The 22,394-nt window shown below is 37.4% G+C and overlaps 1 protein-coding gene across 1 annotated transcript; it reads left to right on the forward strand.

Annotated features, from left to right (window-relative positions):
- Positions 1-314: 314 nt before the first annotated feature.
- pnpla1 (patatin-like phospholipase domain containing 1) lies at positions 315-21,062 on the forward strand (the record flags this gene model as incomplete). The annotated part of the gene is made up of 8 exons (XM_079238513.1): positions 315-522; positions 606-838; positions 1,313-1,378; positions 1,480-1,692; positions 2,696-2,756; positions 2,841-3,068; positions 3,910-4,017; positions 21,028-21,062. 8 exons carry the CDS (start codon positions 315-317, stop codon positions 21,060-21,062), a joined length of 1,152 nt encoding a protein of 383 aa, XP_079094639.1.
- Between the last annotated feature and the right edge of the window lie 1,332 nt (positions 21,063-22,394).

Consider the following 22,394-nt stretch of genomic DNA (forward strand, 5'->3'; position numbering starts at 1 on the left):
ATATCTCGTCCTTTCCATGTAACTAGCATTCCTTGTAACTACATAACAGACTGAAGAACTTAAAATGCCTTATGAGATGGACAAAAAGCCATTGAGAGTGCCGTATCACATGGGCATGACAAATAAGATGAGTCTAATTGGGATGTATTTAAAAACACAGGCTGGGCAATAGTCACCCATTTTTTGTACTGACTGACTTTGTTATGTGCAAGACATAACTTTGCCTTCCTGACTTAGATCCAAGATTTTTGCCAGAGTTCTAATGATTTTCACAACTAAAAAAGAATCAACAAATCATTAAAACAATATCGAGAATGGCCCCCAGCATCTCTAACTGTCACTACCGTGAATTTCCTCGGGACATCTCTTTCTCTGGATCTGGATTTCTGTCCACCTACCAGCTGGGGGTTGCCCTGTGCTTTTTGAAGTATGCACCATGGATACTGCGCTCGGCCCCCTGCATCCTTGGGTCATCTGCTGGATCTCTAATCGCAGCTGCTGTGGTCTGTGAGATAAACATCAGTAAGTGACCATATCCTGTGTCATTGGCTTATTTGGGTTGAATGTTTAAACAACCTTTCACTTTATATCTTCTTATCTTCTAGTCTCCATACGTGATGAGCTCCTTGTTTTTGCGAAACAAGTGATGGGTTTCAGACTTGGACCATTTCACCCCTCAGCTGACATTTTTAAGTGGTTAAAGTTTGTTTTAAATAAATATATTCCTGCTGATGCACACTGCATGGCTAGCGGTCGCCTTGGTGTTGCAATGACCCGCCTAACTGATGGGAAGCACTTCATTATGTCTGAGTTCCAGTCCAAAGAAGATGTAATACAAGTAAATATGCACTTGAATTCATAATTTTTGGAGCATTTTCTTACATCAAATATCTCTTGCTAAACTAAACTATCATTTATTCATTAATGAGACAAATCCGAAAAGAATTCAGTATTAAATAAATAGAAGCTAATCTAGGCAAAATAATTCTTCACAGGTTTTGCCTAATTTGTCTGAAATGGTAAAACCCTGCTTCATATGAATGTAATAGTCACTGCAATACAATAATATAATTATATCAGTCACCAGGAACTTGCTTCTTTTGAGTACTTTAAGTTGTTAGACTTAATATAGTGTTTTTAAAAGTGCCACGATCATAAAATGCTGGGAAACCTTTGGCTTTACTTGGAAAAAAGTGCTTTTATAAGCTGGTTCTTCTACTTATATTATGGAAACTTTCTCCCAACACTGTGAATATGTCATAATCTTGACATGCTTTTTTGCAGTTTTATAACATGTCTTTGTTGTGCACAGGCTCTGCTGTGCAGCTGCTTTGTGCCTGGACACAGCGGTTTTCGTCCTCCAACATTTAAGGGAGTTGTGAGTAGCTGTTTGCTGTTTGACCCCCCCCCCCCCCTCACTAAATAACTTCAGGCTCCTTGTTAAGACAGTTTACTTATTTTTGTAATCCTGTCTGGCAGTATTACATAGATGGCGGTTTGAGTGGGTTGCAGCCAAGTCTGCCTGATGGAGTTGGTCGCACATTGACCGTGTGCCCATTCTCAGGAGATGCTGACATCTGCCCACCTGACCCTCCTTGCATAATGGAAATGGTATTGAGTGGGGTCAATCTCAAGTTCAACCTTGCAAATAGCTTCAGGATCCTCAATGGCCTTTACCCTGTGGCTTTGGAGGTAAGATACCTGTTACACGCTCATCTGTTTTCTCACCAGACTGCCTTAACTGTAACTCAAAAAGAGGTAATTTTTTTTTTCTTTCCAAATATGCTCTATTCCTCTTAGTTCCTGCTCTGTGAGAAACCTTCACATTCTTAATGCTGGCTCAGCACTTGAATACCCAATACTTCTGATTCAGGATCTGTTTCACTGCAGCTCTGTATTTAATGATCAGTGCATTTCCATAAACCTCCAAGGTAGACAATGTAAAACAAAAGCACCAAACTCCAAATAACATCCTTTGGATCAATAAACACGCCCAAAATGTTAAAATGACAATGATGTCTGAAATTACACAAATTAAAAAACAAATACCAGTTTGTTAAATAGAATAAAAGTTATGACTCTTAGTTTGGCCAACCAAACTAAGAGCCAACTACTTGCACTACGTGCACTCAGGGTAGCAGAGAGGCTGAAGCCTATTCCAGAAATCAGCAGACGAGAGACAGGATACCCTCTGGACAGGTCACCAGTCCAGGGTCCATCGTTATCCCACAGAGAGACAAACAACCGTTTACATTCATTCCAAGAGTGACCAATTTATTTCACATGCATGTCTTTGGATGGTGAGAGGAGGCCACAGTACCCAGAGAAAACCCACACAAGGACAAAGTCCATACAGAAAGGTCTCTGTTCAAACCCTCACCCCCAGCTGAGGCTCAACCCAGCAGCCTTCTTGATATGAGGCAACAGTACTAACCACCACACCCCTGTGGAGCCCCCTTCCTTCATATTCTGAATAATAATACTGCTGAATGTGCTCAGCTGATGTGGAATGTTGCTCTTCTGCTTATTGTATAAATGCTTGGCAAGCTTCTTCATCGTCATGTTTTTGCTTCAAACAGATGTAGTAAATTTGAAATGAATGTAGTTTTCATCAAACAGATAATGATAAATCGCAGTAAATGAAGCAAGACTGTCAAAAACTTTCATCGGGTTTTCTTTTCTTTTCTCTTGGTAGACTCTTGAACAAGCTTTCCACAGTGGCTACAAAGACGCTAAATTTTTCCTTCACAGCCATGGTGGGTCAAATATGGAATTAAAGACATATTTTAGGTGTATTCATTGTACCTAAATTTCTCTTTCATGTCCTTTCCTCTGTTCAGATCTCATCCCATCTGTGGGAACCTACAAATTGCATGAAAGTTCATCATGTAATGACCAAACACAACATGTCTATACACACCTGGAGAGCCCAGAAGCAGAAGAGGAAATAAAAGTGCAAAAGAAGACCACACTGATAGCTTTTGCAGACAACAGATCCACACAGATGGCCAACTCCTCAGATTCAGAAACCACAAGAAATCATCTTCATTTTGACATGGTGAAGAATGGTAGGATTCACTCACAAAAACACAACTGTGAATTTTTGTATATGTGTATATGAGTGTATATGCTGTATATATATATATGTGTGTATATATGTGTATATTTGTATATGTATTTGTGTCTGTAGTCACAAATGTTAAGTTATAGGCATCAGTAAATTCCTTTGGTTTATGGAGATGCATTCAGGGTCATATCAGATCTGACATTGCAGAGGCATCAGTCAGAACATGCAAACTCTACAGAGGAGGAACTTTTATTGTGAAGCTTTTCAAGAGAGACGTGATCCATCACAGAGAGCTCAGGAATATGACAGAATCACATCAAAACCTCCCCAAGTTGGAATGTAAATATTGTATTCTTTGCACAGCTGTGTTAATTGCTTCATCACCATGCTAATTATAAACTGAATGAATACAAATGTTGAAAATGAAATAAATGATAGTGTATCATGTAGAACATCACAATCACAAAAAGGCAGAATTTTAAAATAGTAGGAAAAATCAAATGATAATTTGGATGTTTGTGATGAAATTCTGAGGAGAATAAAAATCTGCTCTATTATTGTTCCTAGGTATCTAAACAGCTGTGTATTTCTGACAAATAGACATCAGTTAAGTCAAAGAAAACACTAACGTGACTAACAGTAAAGGAAAACTGTTTCTTATAAACTCAAATTGATAAACAAGGAAAACTACCTCTAAAAGTAACCTCTTATTCTTCTCTTTGGGGAATCTTACATGTCTTTCTAATGAACAATTATTAATGTTTAATTAACCACATAAGTAAATTGAAAACTAATTCAATGATGACCAAGCTGGTGCATTAACTGTGTTAACAATGTTTTAGTTCTTCTAGGCAATATGATGACCTATCAGAGCATGTATGGTCTACCATCCAGAATCCTGTCCAACTTCCTCCTGCCTTTCGTGCTGTTTTTTTCAGCCCTACTCCACAGTAGGCAAAGGTATAACTAAACAATTAAATCTTCTTCTGTCTGTGAAACATAAATGCAAAAAAAAAAAAAAAAAAAAAAAAATCATCCTACCATTTTACTTATTGTCTTACGTTTTCATGTAATCTTTGTTTCTTTTTATCTGACAACATGGGTACCACAGGCCTATCTCCCTGATAGTATGATCTTGTCGACTGCTTTCTTATGAGAAAGTCATGTTGACTAAAATTATTCAACATTTCATATCAAACTTCCAATCCAAATATCTTTATTATCTAAAAAAACACTTAACAGGACTTAAATATCACAGTCATGTTTTTTTTTTTTTTTTTTTTTTTTTTTACTGTCATGCAAAATACATCACAGCAAACATCCAGTAGATTAATATTATTTTCTTCCTTCTTTTGGAATATTTTCATGGGAAGGAAATATCTAGCATATGAGATTTTGTATTCATCTATCCATTAAAGTAGTAGATAGATGACTTCAAACTGTTTTATTTCGGTCTTACATAAATGAATAAATACATTAATAAATAAATTAATGAATAATGACCAAACATTTGAATTGTCACTCATTGCTTTCCTCGTTGCAACTTGTAATGAAAACAGAGGTGCACTTGGCACCACAAGTGCACAGCAGCGAATCAGACAAAAGGAAAAAAAACTGAGAAGAAGCCTGATGTAGAGCCAACACTGAAGATTATATGTTTATATGAAGCATGAAATTACAAAGCATGCAGAGCGATAAAGGTCGCATGTTTCTATTAACATTTTCCCATCTATCTACCTCTGTGACCCCCCTACCCCCTCCGCATGCTGCAAATACTGTTTGAAAAATCATTTTCTTGATTTTGGTTCATGGCTTCAAATTAATCATATGATTATATTTCTTTCCCTAGATTGGAGGTTCTGTTCAAGGATATGCCTGAATTAGTTTTCTGGACTTGGCTTAGCCTGAAAAACTGTGGCATATTTTTTCTCAACATTCTCATTTGTACCATAAAGAAGAATGTGTCGGACAGGTAAAATATCCTCAGTTATCACACTGAAAATTATGATTAAGAGATCAGCCTCCATTCTCATATAATCTGACTTCTGTTTGGACTGAAGCTGACAGTTCAATCATCTTTGTGTTTTAGGGTGATGAATCTCATCCTGCTGTTGCAGTGGCTGACAGGTTAACCACAAAAGGAAGCTTTTCAAGATTATATCAAAACCTCACCAAGCTGGAATGTAAATATTGTATTCTTTGCACAGCTTTGCACACTCATATATTTAGTCAGGCAAACCATTACAGAACCACACTTTTAAAAATATTCCCATTCAAATAAGTTGAGTGCTTAGTTTAAATTTCAATTTTTTCATACTTTTAAACTGCAGTATCTGATAGTGCATGTATCTAACAAAGACTTGTTCTGGTATCATTGCTTTGTTGTTGTCGTCGTTGTTTAACAATATTTTACAGGATTTGTAAAAGAAAGTAAAAATGTTTAGTTTGATTAACTGCATTGTTTATGACAAATACCATAAACCAAATCAATCCTGATTAATTACAAGCATAATCCTAAAAGAAGGATGGGACATAGCATAAATGTTAATAACACAATCCTCTTGCAAACCAGTATTTTATTTGCAGTAGAAGAAAGAAAACATTTTGACTGCTGAATCTGGGACATTTTGTTATTTTTAGAAAAATATTTGCTTATTGTAAATTTGAAATCAACACCATGTTGCAAAGAAAATCAACAACAACAACAAAAAAAAACTGGGATTGGTGGGTGGGGTTAAAAATAAGATGGAAAAGTAAAAGGATCTAAAAACAAACAACTCAAGTAACATTTAATTTAACAAGATTTTCTGGCAACAAGCCAGAACATGACTGGGTATAAGAAGAGTCTTTCAGGCATGTGAAAGTAAAAGGGCAGGGACATAGCTGAAATGAACTATTCATTCATATGTTCATTGGGTTTCAGCCCTCAAGGAACAGACATGACTTCATTTTAGGATATCGCTTTATGGGCTCCCAATCTCCAAAAACACATGTTTTTCCCTCCCCACAATTTCCCTATGTAAAATACAAAGAACAAATCCCAAATATTTGTTGCAAAGAGCTGGGCCAAGTTCTCCAACTCGTCTGACAAATGGAGTTAAACTAAATGCCGAAGTGTTCCTTGAAGAGTCTTCAGTCTGCTCTTAAAAGCAGATAGGACTCTGCAGATCGGACAGTTTGGCGGCTCATTTCACCACCATGGAACAACAGAGGGAAAAAGTCTGGCTTGTGATTTAGCATACTGCATTGATTACAACAGCATGACTTCATAGTAGGGGAATCCAGTTGCTGGACTTGCCTGCCTGGAGTCCAAACCTTTTATCAAATTAAAACATTTGGCACAATGTAAAGTATAAAATATGAAAAAGACAATCCAGCACTGCTGAGCAGCTATATGCATCAGACAGTTCTGTCCCAAATGACCAGCAACAGTTCTCCTCAGTTTAAACAGATAGATTGTTGTTAAAAGACCAGGAGACATTACAAAGTGGTAACTATGCTTTTCTCCATTTTTGAGGGGGAGACACGTGTTGCTCATCAGTTGACTTGTGTGAAAAATAATTTTCATGCAGCCCTCTCTTTATTCACAAAACATGACGAAGTTTTCAATCTCACAACTCCAACAGTAAAACATGCAATCTGGGTATGTTAAAACTGGAACTCCAGATGTTTATCTGAAGTGTTTCTTTTAAAAGATAAAATTAACAAGTGTTCCTGTAATGTACTACTCCAACAATGCACTCTTTCATTTCCCATCATTTAATACTTTTCCTCTCACTATGACATTGTACTGATTCAGTGGTGAGCCTCACTGGTCTTTTTATGTGCCTTCATTTTTATTAGATGTACTCTAGGAAAATATTAAAAAACAACATTTAATGATGTTATTTGAGCAAAAACCTTTGGTTCCACTGCATTGTATTACAATGAGTATAACAGTGATATTGTAACCCTTTTATGTGACTAAATAAATAAAATATTTTCAAATTTTTCTCTGTATTGCCTTTCTTTTTTATATATAATTTGTGGTGCTGCTGTTGCCAAATGTTAACTTTCAACTCACAATGTGAGAAACATGATTATGAGCTAAAGCCATATTCAATCCCATTCTATAAACCCGCTAAATACATCTATAACAGTTTTTATTTTCATTAAAAGGGCAAAAAACATTCGCCAAAGATAATCAGTATTTGCGATCTAAGAATCGTAAAACCTTTTAGATCTCTGTAGTTATTGGTTATTGGCAATGAAATTAGTTAAGTTGAAGTAATAGCTGTGTGAAAATTTATGTAAAAACAGATTAAATGAATATTTTATTCCCAATAGAACATAAACAACATTTATGGGACATTTATCATCTTGTGGAAATATGAATTTATTTATAAATTGATGGCAGCAAAAAAGTTGGAACGAGATGATGTTCCTATGGCATCCTCTCTTCCCCTCTTTAACTGTCTGTAAATGTTTGGTAAGTGAGGCCACAGCTCTTCGGGTTTTAAAACAGGACTGTTGTCCCATTCTGGTCTGATACAGGATTTGTTGCCAAAGTTTTTATTTTATAATACACCAAATCTTTTCTGTTGGTGGCAGGAGTGGGATGTGGGCTTGTTCAGCAGCTGTACTCTTCTCCTACTGGTGTGATGGATGCAGTATGTGGTTTTGTATTGACTTGGTAAATATGTAAAGTTTTTTTTAGAATGCACTTTTAGGCATTAATGACACCACTGATGTGTAAACTGCCAACATAGTTGCAATATAACTTCTTTACAGGCTTTTATCACCATTTGTGGATTGAATGGCAAACTTTTTTCGCAAAGTGATTTCTGGAAGTGTTCCAGAGCACACAGTAATTTTGTTGTAATCATGCATATTTTTAATGTAGTGCAAATAATTTGAAGATTACAACATCTGCAGTATACAAAATCCTCAAAAGATTCAGATGAACTCTTTGTGTACAAAGGCACAATGCCCAAAGTCAAAACTGGATTCTTGTGAGTTTCAGACCTCGAGTGGCACGGCGTTGAAGATATGCATGATTCTCTACTGGAAATTATTGTTTTAGTTCTTGCAGATTGCTAAACGTCTTTCAGTCCTTACATTTGAGAGGCTCTGCGTCTCAAAAATGCTTCTTTTAAATCCAGGCCCGTTAAATCTGTTGCCAGTCAACCAAATATTCTTCCAGTTGTTTTGTTTTTATGGCCCTCGTTCCAGCTTTTGTCTTGACATGTAAATGCTATTAAATTTAGAATGGCCTACTGGTTTCCATGAAATACTAACATATCTCAGTTTAAGCATCTAAACTTTTATCTATGGTCTATTGGAAATAAATATTATTCTATGAGATAAAGTCATTGCATTTTGATTTATACATTTTACATGAGGACCAGATTTCTTTGGAATTGAGTTTGTAATATAATTGAAAATTTTTGTTTAAGTTTGGCAGTATTTATATTTTGAGGATTTATAAATGATATCTATTTGATGATTTGATATATGACTTTAGGATAGAATATAATAGAATCTATTTGATTATTAAATATGCCATGAAAAACACCTTGAAGAGTTTAATGCTTATAGAAGTTCTCCCTAAGTTTAGATAATTACCATTATTATTTTGGATGTTTGTGAATCCATTCAGATGATACCATATGATCTGAAATAACATCTTGAATTATTTAAAAGAAACCAAACTCAGTAGCTTTTATTTGAGAGTTGAGAAACAGAAGGTTAGTGGTCAGAGAAGGACAGATGTGCATCAGAAGGGCATCCTGAACTCTGGCTTGCCTTTCCAACACTCCATAGAGTATTTTATATTAAATATTTATCATTTAATATTTCATGATGTTCTACATATTCTCATTTTCTTAAAATGTCTTGGAGCCTATGCAGCTAAACAAATAAATAACTCATTAAAAATATATATTTCAAACATTTTACAATAATTTGCAGACAATTATAAGTCTTCGTACTACAGGCGCCACAACAGAATGTGTTTCTGTATTTTTGAAGCTTCTGAGAAAATGTTCTTGACTTGTCTTACATGCTGTGAAGATGAGATACCATATGAGCAAATTTAGAGCTACCCACATTCTCACACCAACACAGCTGAAATAAAAATTAAACTGAACAGCATCGAACCACTTCTTTTTAATTGTAGTAAAATAATAAGGTAAACCAAAAAGAAATTATGTCATGAGTTGAAGTTTACACAAACTAGAAATTCTGAATGTGACTTAACAGCAAAGCATCCACAAAAGCAAAGTTGCTTTTGAGGAGCAGAGATGGACAGAATATTTCCAGCTTGTTAGGAGCTGCCTAAGAAAATAGTTGAAAACTTTAAAAGTGATGTCCTCAGATAAAAATTAGAGGAAATTTGCATACTTTCGCTATTGCAGTGGATTTTCTAAAACAAACCAAGGAATCCTAAATATCAGCAGTAAATGGGCAACAGGTTTAAAGACGAAAGCTCAGGATCACTCGGATGACAACAAAATAGCTGATGTAATCACATAAATGAAATGAAAAAAATTTACTGTAAATTCCTTTGTGTGTATTGTGGGTCTCCAATACCAAAAAAGATCAAATACACAAAGAAAATAATTAATATAGACAAATCGTGTAATATACTGTATTAGGTTTACACTGATGGCATTAATGATTAAAAATATTTCCTCACATTTCCCTCTTGAAAAAGTCTATATTTGCTCTGATACTCTGGTACTCTGACATACTTTAAAACAGTTACATATTTAAGATTGTTGGTTGCTCATATGTTGACTAAAACATGCCATTAAACCCAAAGTCTAACCCCAACAATACACCAAATGACATATTAGGTTATGAGCTTCCAGCAAAAGCAGTGGATTTGTGGAAGGAATAACTTGCTTTTTATTTGTCAATAGTAACAGTTCTCTTCTCATAACTGTTGGCCTTGTGTGGAATATAAAAAAACCAGTATTTTTTCACATATATATAATTTCATTTTACTCTTATTCCTGTCATTAATTTTCATTTGCAGCAGAGAAACTGATTTCTGGATGACAAAACTGACTTTTTATTTAAATGATCTTTTGAACTGTTTTGTAATAAACCCACATGATAATCAATTTGTCACAAGATCAAAGCAGAGGAAGGATGCAGTAACTGGAAACTTAATGGGGAGAAGATTTAAATGTCACTGGGAACCTGTAGCCTGTGGAGTTCATGTAAAATAAACTAAATCAAAGGTTTTCTTGTGAAGTGTAAAACCCTTTAGAAACAGCATGAAACTTAACTTTTTCCAATGATATCCTTTCAGTTTCAATTAAATGTTGGACCTGTACCAGTTATTAACACTGTGTCCTATGTCTCAACTAAAACTTCTTCATTTTCTCTTGACATGAAAACACTCAATTAAAAAAAATCCTAAATGAAAAGTTACTTGAATTTTATTAACAGGCTGGAACGATAGCTTAAATGTACCATACTGTATAAGCTTTTTGCATCAGCTTAGCTTTCTTCCAGCTGTTTGTTTCTTTAGTCAACAGTAAGACATGATTACTTTGTGTTTATGTGATACAGGGGTAACATAAAGGTGAACAAAAGCTCCAAAAGTGTGTAAACATTCTTAATCCAGGGATGTGGCCTTTGACTTACCTCAAAACTACACCATATATCCATTTGATCAGCTCGTCCACACTAATATCTAAGCAGTAGCATGAGTTGGCACAGAGCTAGAGTGGATGATTTTGATCACTGCCTTCCATGTCCTCTCTAATACAGATGGCCTATTACCTGCAGAGAGATCCTCTTATGCAATGAGTGTTGATGGATCATACGGATAACACAAACATCTGCTGCTGTTCATCCACTGATCCACCAGCTGGCTTTGTAAAGACAGAGCGGAGACAGGATGGTATCTGTGTTAACTGAAACATGCAAGAGTTCAAATGTACATGATGAAAACACATGTAGTGGGATCTCTCATCTCCTCTCATTTACTTTACTCTCATTTAGGAAAATGACTGATGTAACCACAAGTATTATACAAACTGCTGCTTATATTTTTGGTGGCTACAGTGAACCATACAAAGCTCACAACCTTTACTCATCCTCATGGCCTAAGATCTTGAATAGCAAGAGTTCATGTCAGTTCATTTTGACTAATTCTGTTCAGTTCATTTATTGAGTTACTAAAAAAAGTAATAAAATGATGCAAAGTATCAAAAATTACATATAGCAGCAGAAACACTGAAGTGAGACTGTTGTGTAAGTTTCTGTGAATTTACAACAATTTAAGCCCTCTGAAAAAAAAAATCTGTATGAAGGCAGTCCATTTAAAATACTTTCATAACATATTGATGGAAAAACCATGGGTATTTCAGAGGCTCCATAAGCCAAGTCTCAGAGATCTCTATCTTGCAACAGAAGAATGGGGTTTTTGAGGTGTCATGGGAAAATAAAGCCCTACTTTAAACATGCTTGCCACTTTTAATAGCTTTCATTAATGGGTTTCATTAAAGTGTCAGATATACAGCTTACCATTAGTTATTTCATAAAAATGTAGCCTTAAAACTGAAATTAGGCTGGATATGGGAAGAAAAGACATCACAGGACTAGTTTGCCGGAATAATAGTTCATGAATGGGTTCCGTTCAGCCTGAATTATTTAAAAATCATTGTAGGGATCATTTTTAGGTCAAATGCTGACAACTGAGATTTATCTTAATGTTCTCTGCATCATGAGGTTAAACTTGACCTGATCTAAAGATAAATCATTAAATAATAAGGTTGGACTACTCTTGAAATGTGCCAGTATATCACAATATACACTCCCTATGTTTAATAAAACTGACCTTAAATGATGAGGGTGTCACGACAGAAGGGGTTAATCTTTTTACCTTCATGTAGAAGACTGCCAGTTTGAGACTCATTCTGCTCAACCTCTCACAGTTGTTACAGGTTTGTATTGCTTGCACTCAGAAGCGATGACTTTTTTACTCCATTGTCATCTACAAATGGTTAGTGTTAGAGTTAATGCACATGATAAGGTCTGAATGTTACAAAATACATTTTCAGGCAGCTGACACATATTTTTAACACATGATCATTTGTTTTTCCTGTTCAAAAATAGATGTTCAGTTCAATTTCAGTTAATTTCTTGTTAGATTCATTCTGACATCCTGACATAAGTGGTAAAAAAAAAAAAATCTAAGATAGATTTAGAAAATTCTATGGCCGAAGATGCTCAGGACATATTATATGTGAGTGTCACTCGGTCAGACTCGAGGGTGGGTAATCTGTTGGTTCTGGAAAGAACACTTTAGATTAATTTAGTTCACTCAATCAAGCAGATGTAAACAGATGTTGTCAGGTTTCACCAGGGTATGTTTGCATGTTTTAATGAGAGGGAGCTTGTGTCTCTGTGGAGGTGTATCTCTCTCTCACTGGACAATGCTATTTGTTCATTATACAATCATCTTTCTCTATGTACTCTTTTTTTTTCTACATCTTTCAGCTTTTTCCATGTCATCTCTAATTTTCTTGAATCTCTTAAAACAAGTTAAATGTAAAAGTCATTAAGCGTTTTAGAAAATGTGTCTTATGGTTATGATGGCTGTGGTGTTGTGAATATTTAACAGATTAACAGCTTTATTTCTCCTTGTTTTATCTCATCTTTACATCCACATCCCCTTTTCTCTTAGTAACTTATATTATTATATCTAGAATAAAGGGATACGTAAATTTCAGTCTTGTGAAGAATAAAATTTGAAGTTTTTCTTGAAACACTCCAACTCAACCATCTACAACACATCATGGATTATCAGTCTAAAATATAATACAGATATGGAAAGGATTGCACAAAACAGAAAAGACATACAGTTCAGAAAGGAGAGGAACAAATATGGCAGGAACAGATTACATCAAGTCAAATAGCATTAAAAGGCTTTCTAACTCAAACAATTCAACCAGGTTTGAATAGTAGAAAGCCTAGCTAGGCTAAGTCTAGTTAAAAATATTAAGTATCTAAGAGGCTCATTAAGTGATTGTGGAACTGGTACAACTAGTATCTACTTTTTTGGCCGTTATCATGCAGGATCATGAACCACAATAAATTAATTTTCTCTACTATTGGGAGTTTTGAAGTGTCCAGTAAAATAATTAAAACAGGGTGCATAGAAAAGGTAGTATTGGTTAACTGCAATAACTACGAAGAAAAAATACTTCAAGACGTTTCCACGATGAATGCAGTAATGTACTGACCATATATGGGCAAAGAGATAAACAGATGAGGAACTAACCCCATCAGGCAGATTTAGATTTTTTTTATGAATATTTAACTACTTTCTTTCTTTTTTTCAGACCAGAGATGAGAACTAGTTAGGGGAAAAAAATGGAACTCTTTAGGCTGTTTTGTTTGTGAAATTTGAATAACAAGTGAGGATCAAATGATTTTAGGAGTCCCATGACTGACTGCGATGAAACCCGGTTTTGTTCTGAATTGGTCTCAGAAGAGGGAAGTTTCAGACCTGCAAAAGTTTTATTTAACCACCCCTCTCGCGTTGTCCTCTAATGACCGACAGATAAGGTGAAGATCTCAGCCAGTGCACAGTTGAGACGATTGTATCACTGCTTGATTTTCCTTTAACCTTATTTGCTCAGGGTAAGACGTTCTCAGAACTTCCTCCCTCCCGCACACAACATTTCAACCACAGCCTATCATGTCAGACTCAAATGAGTGTTAAGAAGCTTTAGAGGCAGCGAGCCTTTGGCAAGAAGAGTTTTTTTCTCATCTGCTTTTTTCTTATCTCTCAAATTGTGGATGTATTTTGCTCATCCTGGAACTGCTCATGTAACTTTTCACTGTGAAGCAGCCATTTTTATCTGAAAGAAAAGAGAATTTATGTTAAAATGCGACAATTTTAAAAACATTATGAGTGAGAAGACATTGCCATGACCGCTTTCATGGACTTTTGATCTTATTATTTTCTGCAACATTGTTATATCATGTGGAACTTCCATTATGTTAAAAGGTGTTCATTTCAAATGTAAATATAAAAGTGTGTTGATCAGCTACGCGAAAAATCCCAAAGATTTTCATTATTGCAAGATTTTTAACCAGTGTACCTGCTTTACTCTCTTGCACTTATTGTCTCTCATTGTTCACTTGCTAATCAGGCAAACATTCATTCATTCATTTATTCATTCATTCATTCATTCTCCTAATCGCTTAGTCCAATTAAGGTTCGTAGGGAAGCTGGAGCCCATCCCAGCAGTCTTTGGGCAAAAGGCAGGGTACACCCTGGACAGCTCGCCAGTCCTTCACAGGGCCATACAGAGACAACCAACCACTCACGCTCACTGCTAGGAGCCATTTAGAGTAACCGATCAACCTAACATGCATGTCTTTGGACGGTGGGAGGAAGCCAGAGTACTTGGAGAGAACTCACGCATACACGGGGAGAACATGCAAACTCCACACAGAAAGGCCACTGTCCAAACCTCGCCCCAACCGAGGATCGAACCAACAACCTTCTTGCTATGAGGCCACTATGTTAACCTCAGGCAAACATAAGGACCAGAATTATGAAAGAAATGTGATCAATATGATTGTTTAAGAGTTGTTACTTGTTATAATATATATACACAAATTGCAGCTTAAGTGCAACACTTAAAACATAATTTTTTCCTGCTTTCCCCCCTCGCCCATCACCACCACCACCAACAAATAAAAAAGTCCATAAATATCCTGCACTGTGTGAAAAGTGTCTGCGACAACTGTCTGTTTTCACTGGGTGCATTTAGTTATAGATAGACACAGTAGCATGATACAAGGCTGAGGGAAAAATTGACTGTTTTCCAGTCACACACACAATTCTTTTTCCAACCGACTCTTGTTGTGACCTTCTTTCTCTTCTGTCATCTGCATCGCTCCTCATATCTCTCCCTCCGTTGTGGAACTTTCCATCAAAGCAGCTCGTTAATGATGGAGTTCTCTCATGCATCTTTAAGTACTTGACAGGGATCTCCCTTGCTGCAGTTTCAGCTCGGTCACACAAACTCGCACCTGCTTTCTTTTTTTTTTTTTTCTTTGATTAATGTTGTCTTATAATTTTCGACTTAATTCAAGTTCAGTAAAGTTTAGGATTTTCTGGCATCTACTGCACATAATTTCCCCCTCTTGCTTTTATCTGATGTGTAAATGCAGTATGTGACCGTATTTTTTTCATGTTGATAGTTTTTTTCAAGCAACAAATCCAGTTTAACTGAATGAAACATATCAGCTTTCTGGAAAACATTTGAGTCTAGACAGAGCATCTCAGGTATTCAGAAAAAAGAAGAGCTATGTTATGTTTACAAAAGTCATTTAGTGTACTTTTTTTAATTTTAGAAATGAAATTTTGTGTTCAACTGTCTCTTTTTACGTAACAAATTCGGAAAGTAAGTATCTGTTACTGAGTTTGGGTAATCCCTTGGATTACATTTCGAATTACACTTTGATGAGGTTTCTAATAACTGTGATGGAATTCAGTTGTAGTACTACCAGGTACTAAACCTTACAGAGGATACAGTTGGATTCACTGAATGTGTTTAAAACATACATAAAAGCCTCCGCTTGTATACAGACATTCCGGGAAAATATATTACGATTCATATCAAAAGCTGTGATACCCCTTCCAGATTTGATATCTTGATTAATATGTTCGGATGTGCGTCCTTTTTAAATTTGACTTTGAATCTGTAAGTGATAGGGCTTGACTGTGTTTGTAGTCAAAATAAAGCTCTAATTGCAGGCTTAGAAACCTGAACCATCTTCAAAGATCTAGACCTAAACCCAGATCAAATCCTGGAGACAAACCTTATCTTGATTTGTGAAGACAAAAAAGGATTAAAGAAAGTCCTTGAACATTTGTTGGCTGTTTTCAAATGCATATACAAAAACCCAGAGCAGTTTTGCTCTCTCACTTTGGATGATGCTTAAAACATTACTTGAACATAAAATGTGGTCTTTTTGCAGAAGTACAAGTGCATTTATTGTCTGACGGAGGGACAGACAGGGTGTTTGGGAAAACAGTTCTATACTTCTAGATGATTAAATATAATATCTTCCTGTCCTCCAGACTAAATTGTGACAATTATACATTCAAACAAATCCCATAAGTATTAAAGAGTAACCAATGAAAAATATTAGATAAAATATCAAGTCAGGTGATTCATTAACTGAGGAAAATTATCCAATGTAGGTCTGAAATGTAAAAAAAAAAAAAGGATGTGAAACTTTAGGAATAATTAGACTGATCTGTTTAATTCACTGCATGGAAACCAATCATGCACCCTTGTTTTATAAGTCACTTATCCAAACAACACGTGTTTTTATGTTGACACTAAGAAAAAAAGTTCTTAAATGCTGTAATGTTAATTATCATGACTGCATCGTTAGAAGAGCAGCAAACAGCAATGTGAATGGCAGGTCTAAAATTGGGAAAAGCTTTCCCACAAGAACATTTCTGCTAATTTGCACATCATTTTTAGAACTTGCATAGACAAGCCATAACACTGTTGAAAAAATGTGAAAATTGGAAGAGCAAGACCAAGGTCTGAAGACCAAAAATGAACTTTGAAGTTTGAATTAGTGGTAACAGAGAGGCAGGGAAACACAGCGTCCCAGTATCACAACTTTATCCCATCTATGTTGCCCTGAGTCATTGCTTCTTTTCTTTTTTCCCTTTCCTTTATATAAACTAGAGATGGAACTGTAATGTTTCTCTTTCTTCTTAGAAATCATACAACGATACCCATGGATAGTCTGTTGCCTTATGTAAAGGTAGCATGTCCCTCTAAAATCTCAATGAAAGTTTCTTGATCATTACTGCAATCACTTAAATGTAGGTGATGAGGAGCACTGACAGAGTCCTGTGTCATCAATCAACCTGACTTTTGGAGTTGTAGCTGAAAATGCTCTCATTATGTCCACATTATGTCACAGATTATTGCAACTCTCTTTTTTTTGGTAATGATCAGTTAACTTTGCATCAACTGCAGCTTGCCCAAAATGCTGCAGCTTAGTTGCTTACAGGAACGAGACGATATGATCATATCACTCCTGTGCTTGCCTCCCTGCATTGGTTTTAGGACCAAGCAAAAGATTTTATTAATCGTTTTTAAAGCTGATTTGGCTCTGTTGTATTTGTTAGAGTTGCTACACCAGCATGCACCTGCCAGGACTCTGAGGTCCTCTTCACAGCTCTTACTCAAGGTCCATTTGTTTGACTTAAATCCAGGGGTGACAGAGCTTTCTCTGTTGCTGCTTCTAAGCTGTGGAATAGTCTTCCCCATCCTAGAGCTGCTCAGTCCGTCTCTGGTTTTAGGTCTCTAGATAAAACACACTTTTTTCCACTGGCATTTTATCAAAACTGAGCTTGTCCTTTGTGTGTTTCATTTTTTACTTGTATTCTAGTTTATTTCTTTCTGAGCAGTGTTTAATTTTAAATTGTGTATTGTTTATTGCTTGTTGCTTTATTGTTCAGCTCTTTGGGAAGCTGCTGTTGCAAAAAATGTGCTTTATAAATAAACTTGAACTTGAACTCAGATTGGGGTGGATGAGATCCGCCCGGAGTTCCTTAAGGCTCTGGATGCTGTGGGGCTATCCTGGCTGACATGCCTCTGCAGCATCGCGTGGACATCGGGGGCAGTACCACTGGATTGGCAGACTGGGGTGGCGGTCCCCCTTTTTAAGAATAGTCTTCCCCATCGTCCCCATCTTCCCCCTTTTTAAGAAGGGGGACCGGAGGGTGTGTTCCAATTACAGGGGAATCACACTCCTCAGCCTCCCTGGTAAGATCTATTCAGGGGTCCTGGAGAGGAGGGTCCGCCGGATAGTCGAATCCCGGATTGAGGAGGAGCAGTGCGGTTTTCGTCCTGGTTGTGGAACAGTGGACCAGCTCTATACCCTCTTTGGGGTCCTGGAGGGGGCATGGGAGTTTGCCCAACCAGTCTACATGTGCTTTGTGGACCTGGAGAAGGCATTCGATCATGTCCCCCGGGGGCTCATGTGGTGGGTACTCCGGGAGTATGGGGTACCGGACCCCCTTGTACGAGCTGTCTGGTCCCTGTACGACAGGTGTCAGAGCTTGGTTCACATTGCCGGTAGTAAGTCAGATTCGTTTCTGGTGAGGGTTGGACTCCGCCAAGGCTGCCCTTTATCACCGATTCTGTTCATAACTTATATGGACAGAATTTCTAGGCGCAGCCGAGGTGCTGAGGGGATCCGACTTGGTGGCCTCAGGATTGGGTCCCTGCTTTTTGCGGATGACGTGGTCACGTTGGCTTCATCTGGTCGTGATCTCCAGCTCTCACTTGAGCGATTCGCGGCCGAGCGTGAAGCGGCTGGGATGAGAATCAGCACCTCCAAATCTGAGACCATGGTCCTCAGCCGGAATAGGGTGGATTGCCCTCTCCGGGTCGGGAGTGAGGTCCTGCCTCAAGTGGAGGAGCTTAAATATCTCGGGGTCTTGTTCACGAGTGGGGGAAGGATGGAGCGCGAGATCGACAGACGGATCGGTGCGGCATCTGCAGTAATGCGGGCTCTGTGCCGGTCTGTCGTGGTGGAGAAGGAGCTGAGCCAGAAGGCGAAGCTCTCGATTTACCAGTCGATCTATGTTCCTACCCTCACCTATGGTCATGAGCTGTTGGTCGTGACCGAAAGAACGAGATCTCGTATACAGGCGGCTGAAATGGGTTTCCTCCGCAGGGTGGCCGGGCTCTCCCTTAGAGATAGGGTGAGGAGCTCGGTCATCCGGGAGGGGCTCAGAGTAGAGCCGCTGCTCCTTCGCATCGAGAGGAACCAGTAGAGGTGGCTCGGGCATCTGGTCAGGATGCCTCCTGGACGCCTTCCTGGTGAGGTGTTCCAGGCACGTCCCTCTGGGAGGAGACCCCGGGGAAGACCCAGGACACGCTGGAGGGATTATATCTCTCGGCTGGCCTGGGAATGCCTCGGGATCCCCCCGCAGAGTTGGCAAATGTGGCTGGGGAGAGGGAAGTCTGGGCTTCCCTGCTTAGGCTGCTTCCCCCGCGACCCGACCCCGGATAAGCGGCAGAAGATGGATGGATGCATGGATTGAACTCAGATTGATTGTTTTGTCTGGAGAACAGAAAAAGAAACAGTCTTCCTGTGCTTCTAAAAAATGATGGAATACTTATTCCTCCCTCCACAGTACATGCTTTTACTGTGTAATAGTCATCTCAGAAGACTCCAAGACTGGAGCAGTCTACCTTTTCCTAATGTTAACAAATTTAAGTTTTGCATGTCATTTGTATATGTAAGTCTGTTCTTGCCAAAAGCGTCCCACAGAAGCCCCTTACCCATGTGATATATTAGATGTAGATGGATAACGGCTGCTACTTGAAGGATTGCAAATAAGTGGTGATCAACTCTTGCTCTCTAAAATTCTTCAAGTCTGTCTTTGAAGAACATAGTTTTTGATTATTTGATTTTTTTGGTCATATTTTCCATTTTATTTTCTCATCCTTTTTTTTTTTTTTTTTTTTTTTGTCTAATCAAATTTTTTTTTCAGTTTGTTACTGATCTGGAGGAAAACCATAAGGCTAAAATGGTGACAAATAAATTTGGATACATACATAGCAATGCTTTTTTCCCCAGTTTTTTACTGATTTGTTGCCAGTCATCAGCCACTCGTTACAATTTTTGGCCTGCTATACTTTACTATAACCTCAGATCTCCTGCTGTCTTTGCTTTTCAAAGACTCACCCATTTATAGAAATTCATCAGCATTATTTATTTATTTTATTATTTATTCATTTTTAGAAGATGTTGCAGGCCATGCATTGCATGTACAATCATTTATAGTCCTAACCTTTATCTGAAGTGAGTATTTCATGTAGAAATTAATCATCATCCAAGACCTCCTGTTATTTCTAATATTAAATTAATATTTGTGCGTGATGAACTAATCTAATCTAAATAACATTTACCTGGCTCACAACAGGGACTACAAGCAACCTGTAAAACAGACGTAAGTTGTCAAATTAATCTTTCATCTGGAAATTTTTCCGCTCAGCTACATGCCCACCTGAGCAGAAATTATTTATGCGAGGAGTTTCAGTCAGGATTTAGAGCTCATCATAGCACTGAGACAGCATTGGTGAAAGTTACTAATGACCTTCTTATGGCCTCAGACAAAGGACTTGTGTCCGTACTTATCTTGCTTGATCTTAGTGCTGCATTTGATACAGTCGATCATAACATTCTGTTACAAAGACTAGAACAGGTGATTGGAATTACAGGTACAGCGTTAAGCTGGTTTAAATCATATTTATCTGATAGACTTCAGTTCGTTCATGTAAATGACAAGTCCTCCTCACAAACTACAGTAAGTCATGGAGTTCCTCAAGGTTCTGTACTTGGACCAATACTCTTCACGCTATATATGCTCCCTTTAGGCAAAATTATTAGACAGCATGGAATAAACTTTCATTGTTATGCAGATGATACTCAACTATACTTATCCTTTAAACCAGATGAAACAAATCAGCCCAATAGGCTACAAAATTGTCTCATAGACATAAAGACTTGGATGTCTAGAAATTTTCTCCTCTTAAACTCAGATAAGACTCTTATGGAATAAGCTCCCAGTTAGTGTTAGGGAAGCAGACACCCTCCCCACCTTTAAGACTAGGCTGAAGACTTATCTTTTTGATAAGTCCTATAGCTAGGGATGGTTAGCATCCCTTAGTTATGCTGCTATAGGTTTAGACTGCTGAGGGACATTTCCTGATACACTGACCTTCTTTCTTTTTCTCTTTCTTTTACCCCCCACCCCCCCCCCCCGTTGCAATCTAGTTCCGCGCCCCCTTGTGAAGCATCTCTGTGGCTGTCAATTCATCACCAGGTAGCGTGTGAACTCCCAGCTACTGTTTCTTCCCATGTGTCATTCACCTTCTTCGTTCTTTCCTTTCATGCAGCTGTTTCATTCATTGACCTTGGTGGACCCAATTGACCCATTTTTTCTAGGCATAACCTGGGTCCGGGCTTAATTCATTTCCCTGGAATTAATATACCTGAACAAAAGAAAAGAATTTGAGATCTGTTCTGATTAAGACCACTGGATCTGAAATGTTAGTTGTGCTTTTTCTGGTTGTTGTTAAATCTGTGGGATAACACAACAGTTGTGATGTGTAACACAATAAAATTCAACTCTAAATTTTCCTGTGAGTACATCTGAATATTTATTGCAAATGAGATTTCTTGTCAAAAGTTGTTAAGATGGTGTGTTCACTGAAGTTTTCTTGAACACCCTTGAATCTGTAACTTGCTTTCATATCTTCTGCTGAAGTAGGCATATGCATAACTACCTGTGATGCTTTATGATCCTACTTACTTTTAATTTAAACATCTCTCTCTCTTTTATGTCACATAATGACAGCAAATGACATAAATATGATGATGTTTTATGTTTCATGTGAACACTACACAGGACTCCTTGTTCTCCAGCGTAGATCCCAGTCTTTTATTTTGTCATACTTCGACATACTCATTTGTACATATTACCGTGTTTGTGCTGTGCTCATTCTGTTCAATAACTAAGAAAGGTTTCATGTGTTTTTAAGATAATTATCAAGAAAACTTGAAGCTGCTGTTTCATTTAAAAGTGTTTAACCAATTATATTCAAAGTCTTAAAAACTACGGGATAAATTTGATCTTTAAGTCTTTTATTTTTCATCAACTTTAAAAAAAAGAGCACTTCACCAGCTTGGTGCTTAGTCACTATGCAATATTCGGTGGAGAAAGATGCTAAAGTCCAATTCAAATACATTTTAAGATGAGTCTGAAACAAACAGAAAATCTTAAAGGACATGAAAATTTTCCATCTGCACTACTTAGATGACAGCAGCTTTCCTCTGGCGAGACAAGGTGTTGGAATGAGCCTGGAGAGATCTGGGGAAAGTATCAGGTTATGCTACTTTGTGATTGTACACTAATCCTTTTCAACCAGATAATGGTGTCCTGGTGGTGTCTGGAGGACTTCCAGATTCCTTTTTCACATGACCTTCATTGCTGTGCCTATTGCGCCAACACTACAGTGAAAGCTGAGACAGGTTAACGAAAGTAAGGCTTTTCTTACCTGAAGGGGATCGCCAAAGAGACATAATGACAACCTCTCTCACAAATGTGCACATAAACTTTCCTGTGTAAGAACTAATAACACATGAGAAGGAACATATCAAAATCCCAGAATGTATTATAGTAAAACATTATTCTCATACATATAATTACAGTGTAATGGTCTTATCTGTAGAATAAACCTTCTGTCTATCGCAGAGCCTATTG

Source organism: Telmatherina bonti (assembly GCF_933228915.1).
Source record: "Telmatherina bonti genome assembly, chromosome: 4".
NCBI classification, from domain to species: domain Eukaryota; kingdom Metazoa; phylum Chordata; class Actinopteri; order Atheriniformes; family Telmatherinidae; genus Telmatherina; species Telmatherina bonti.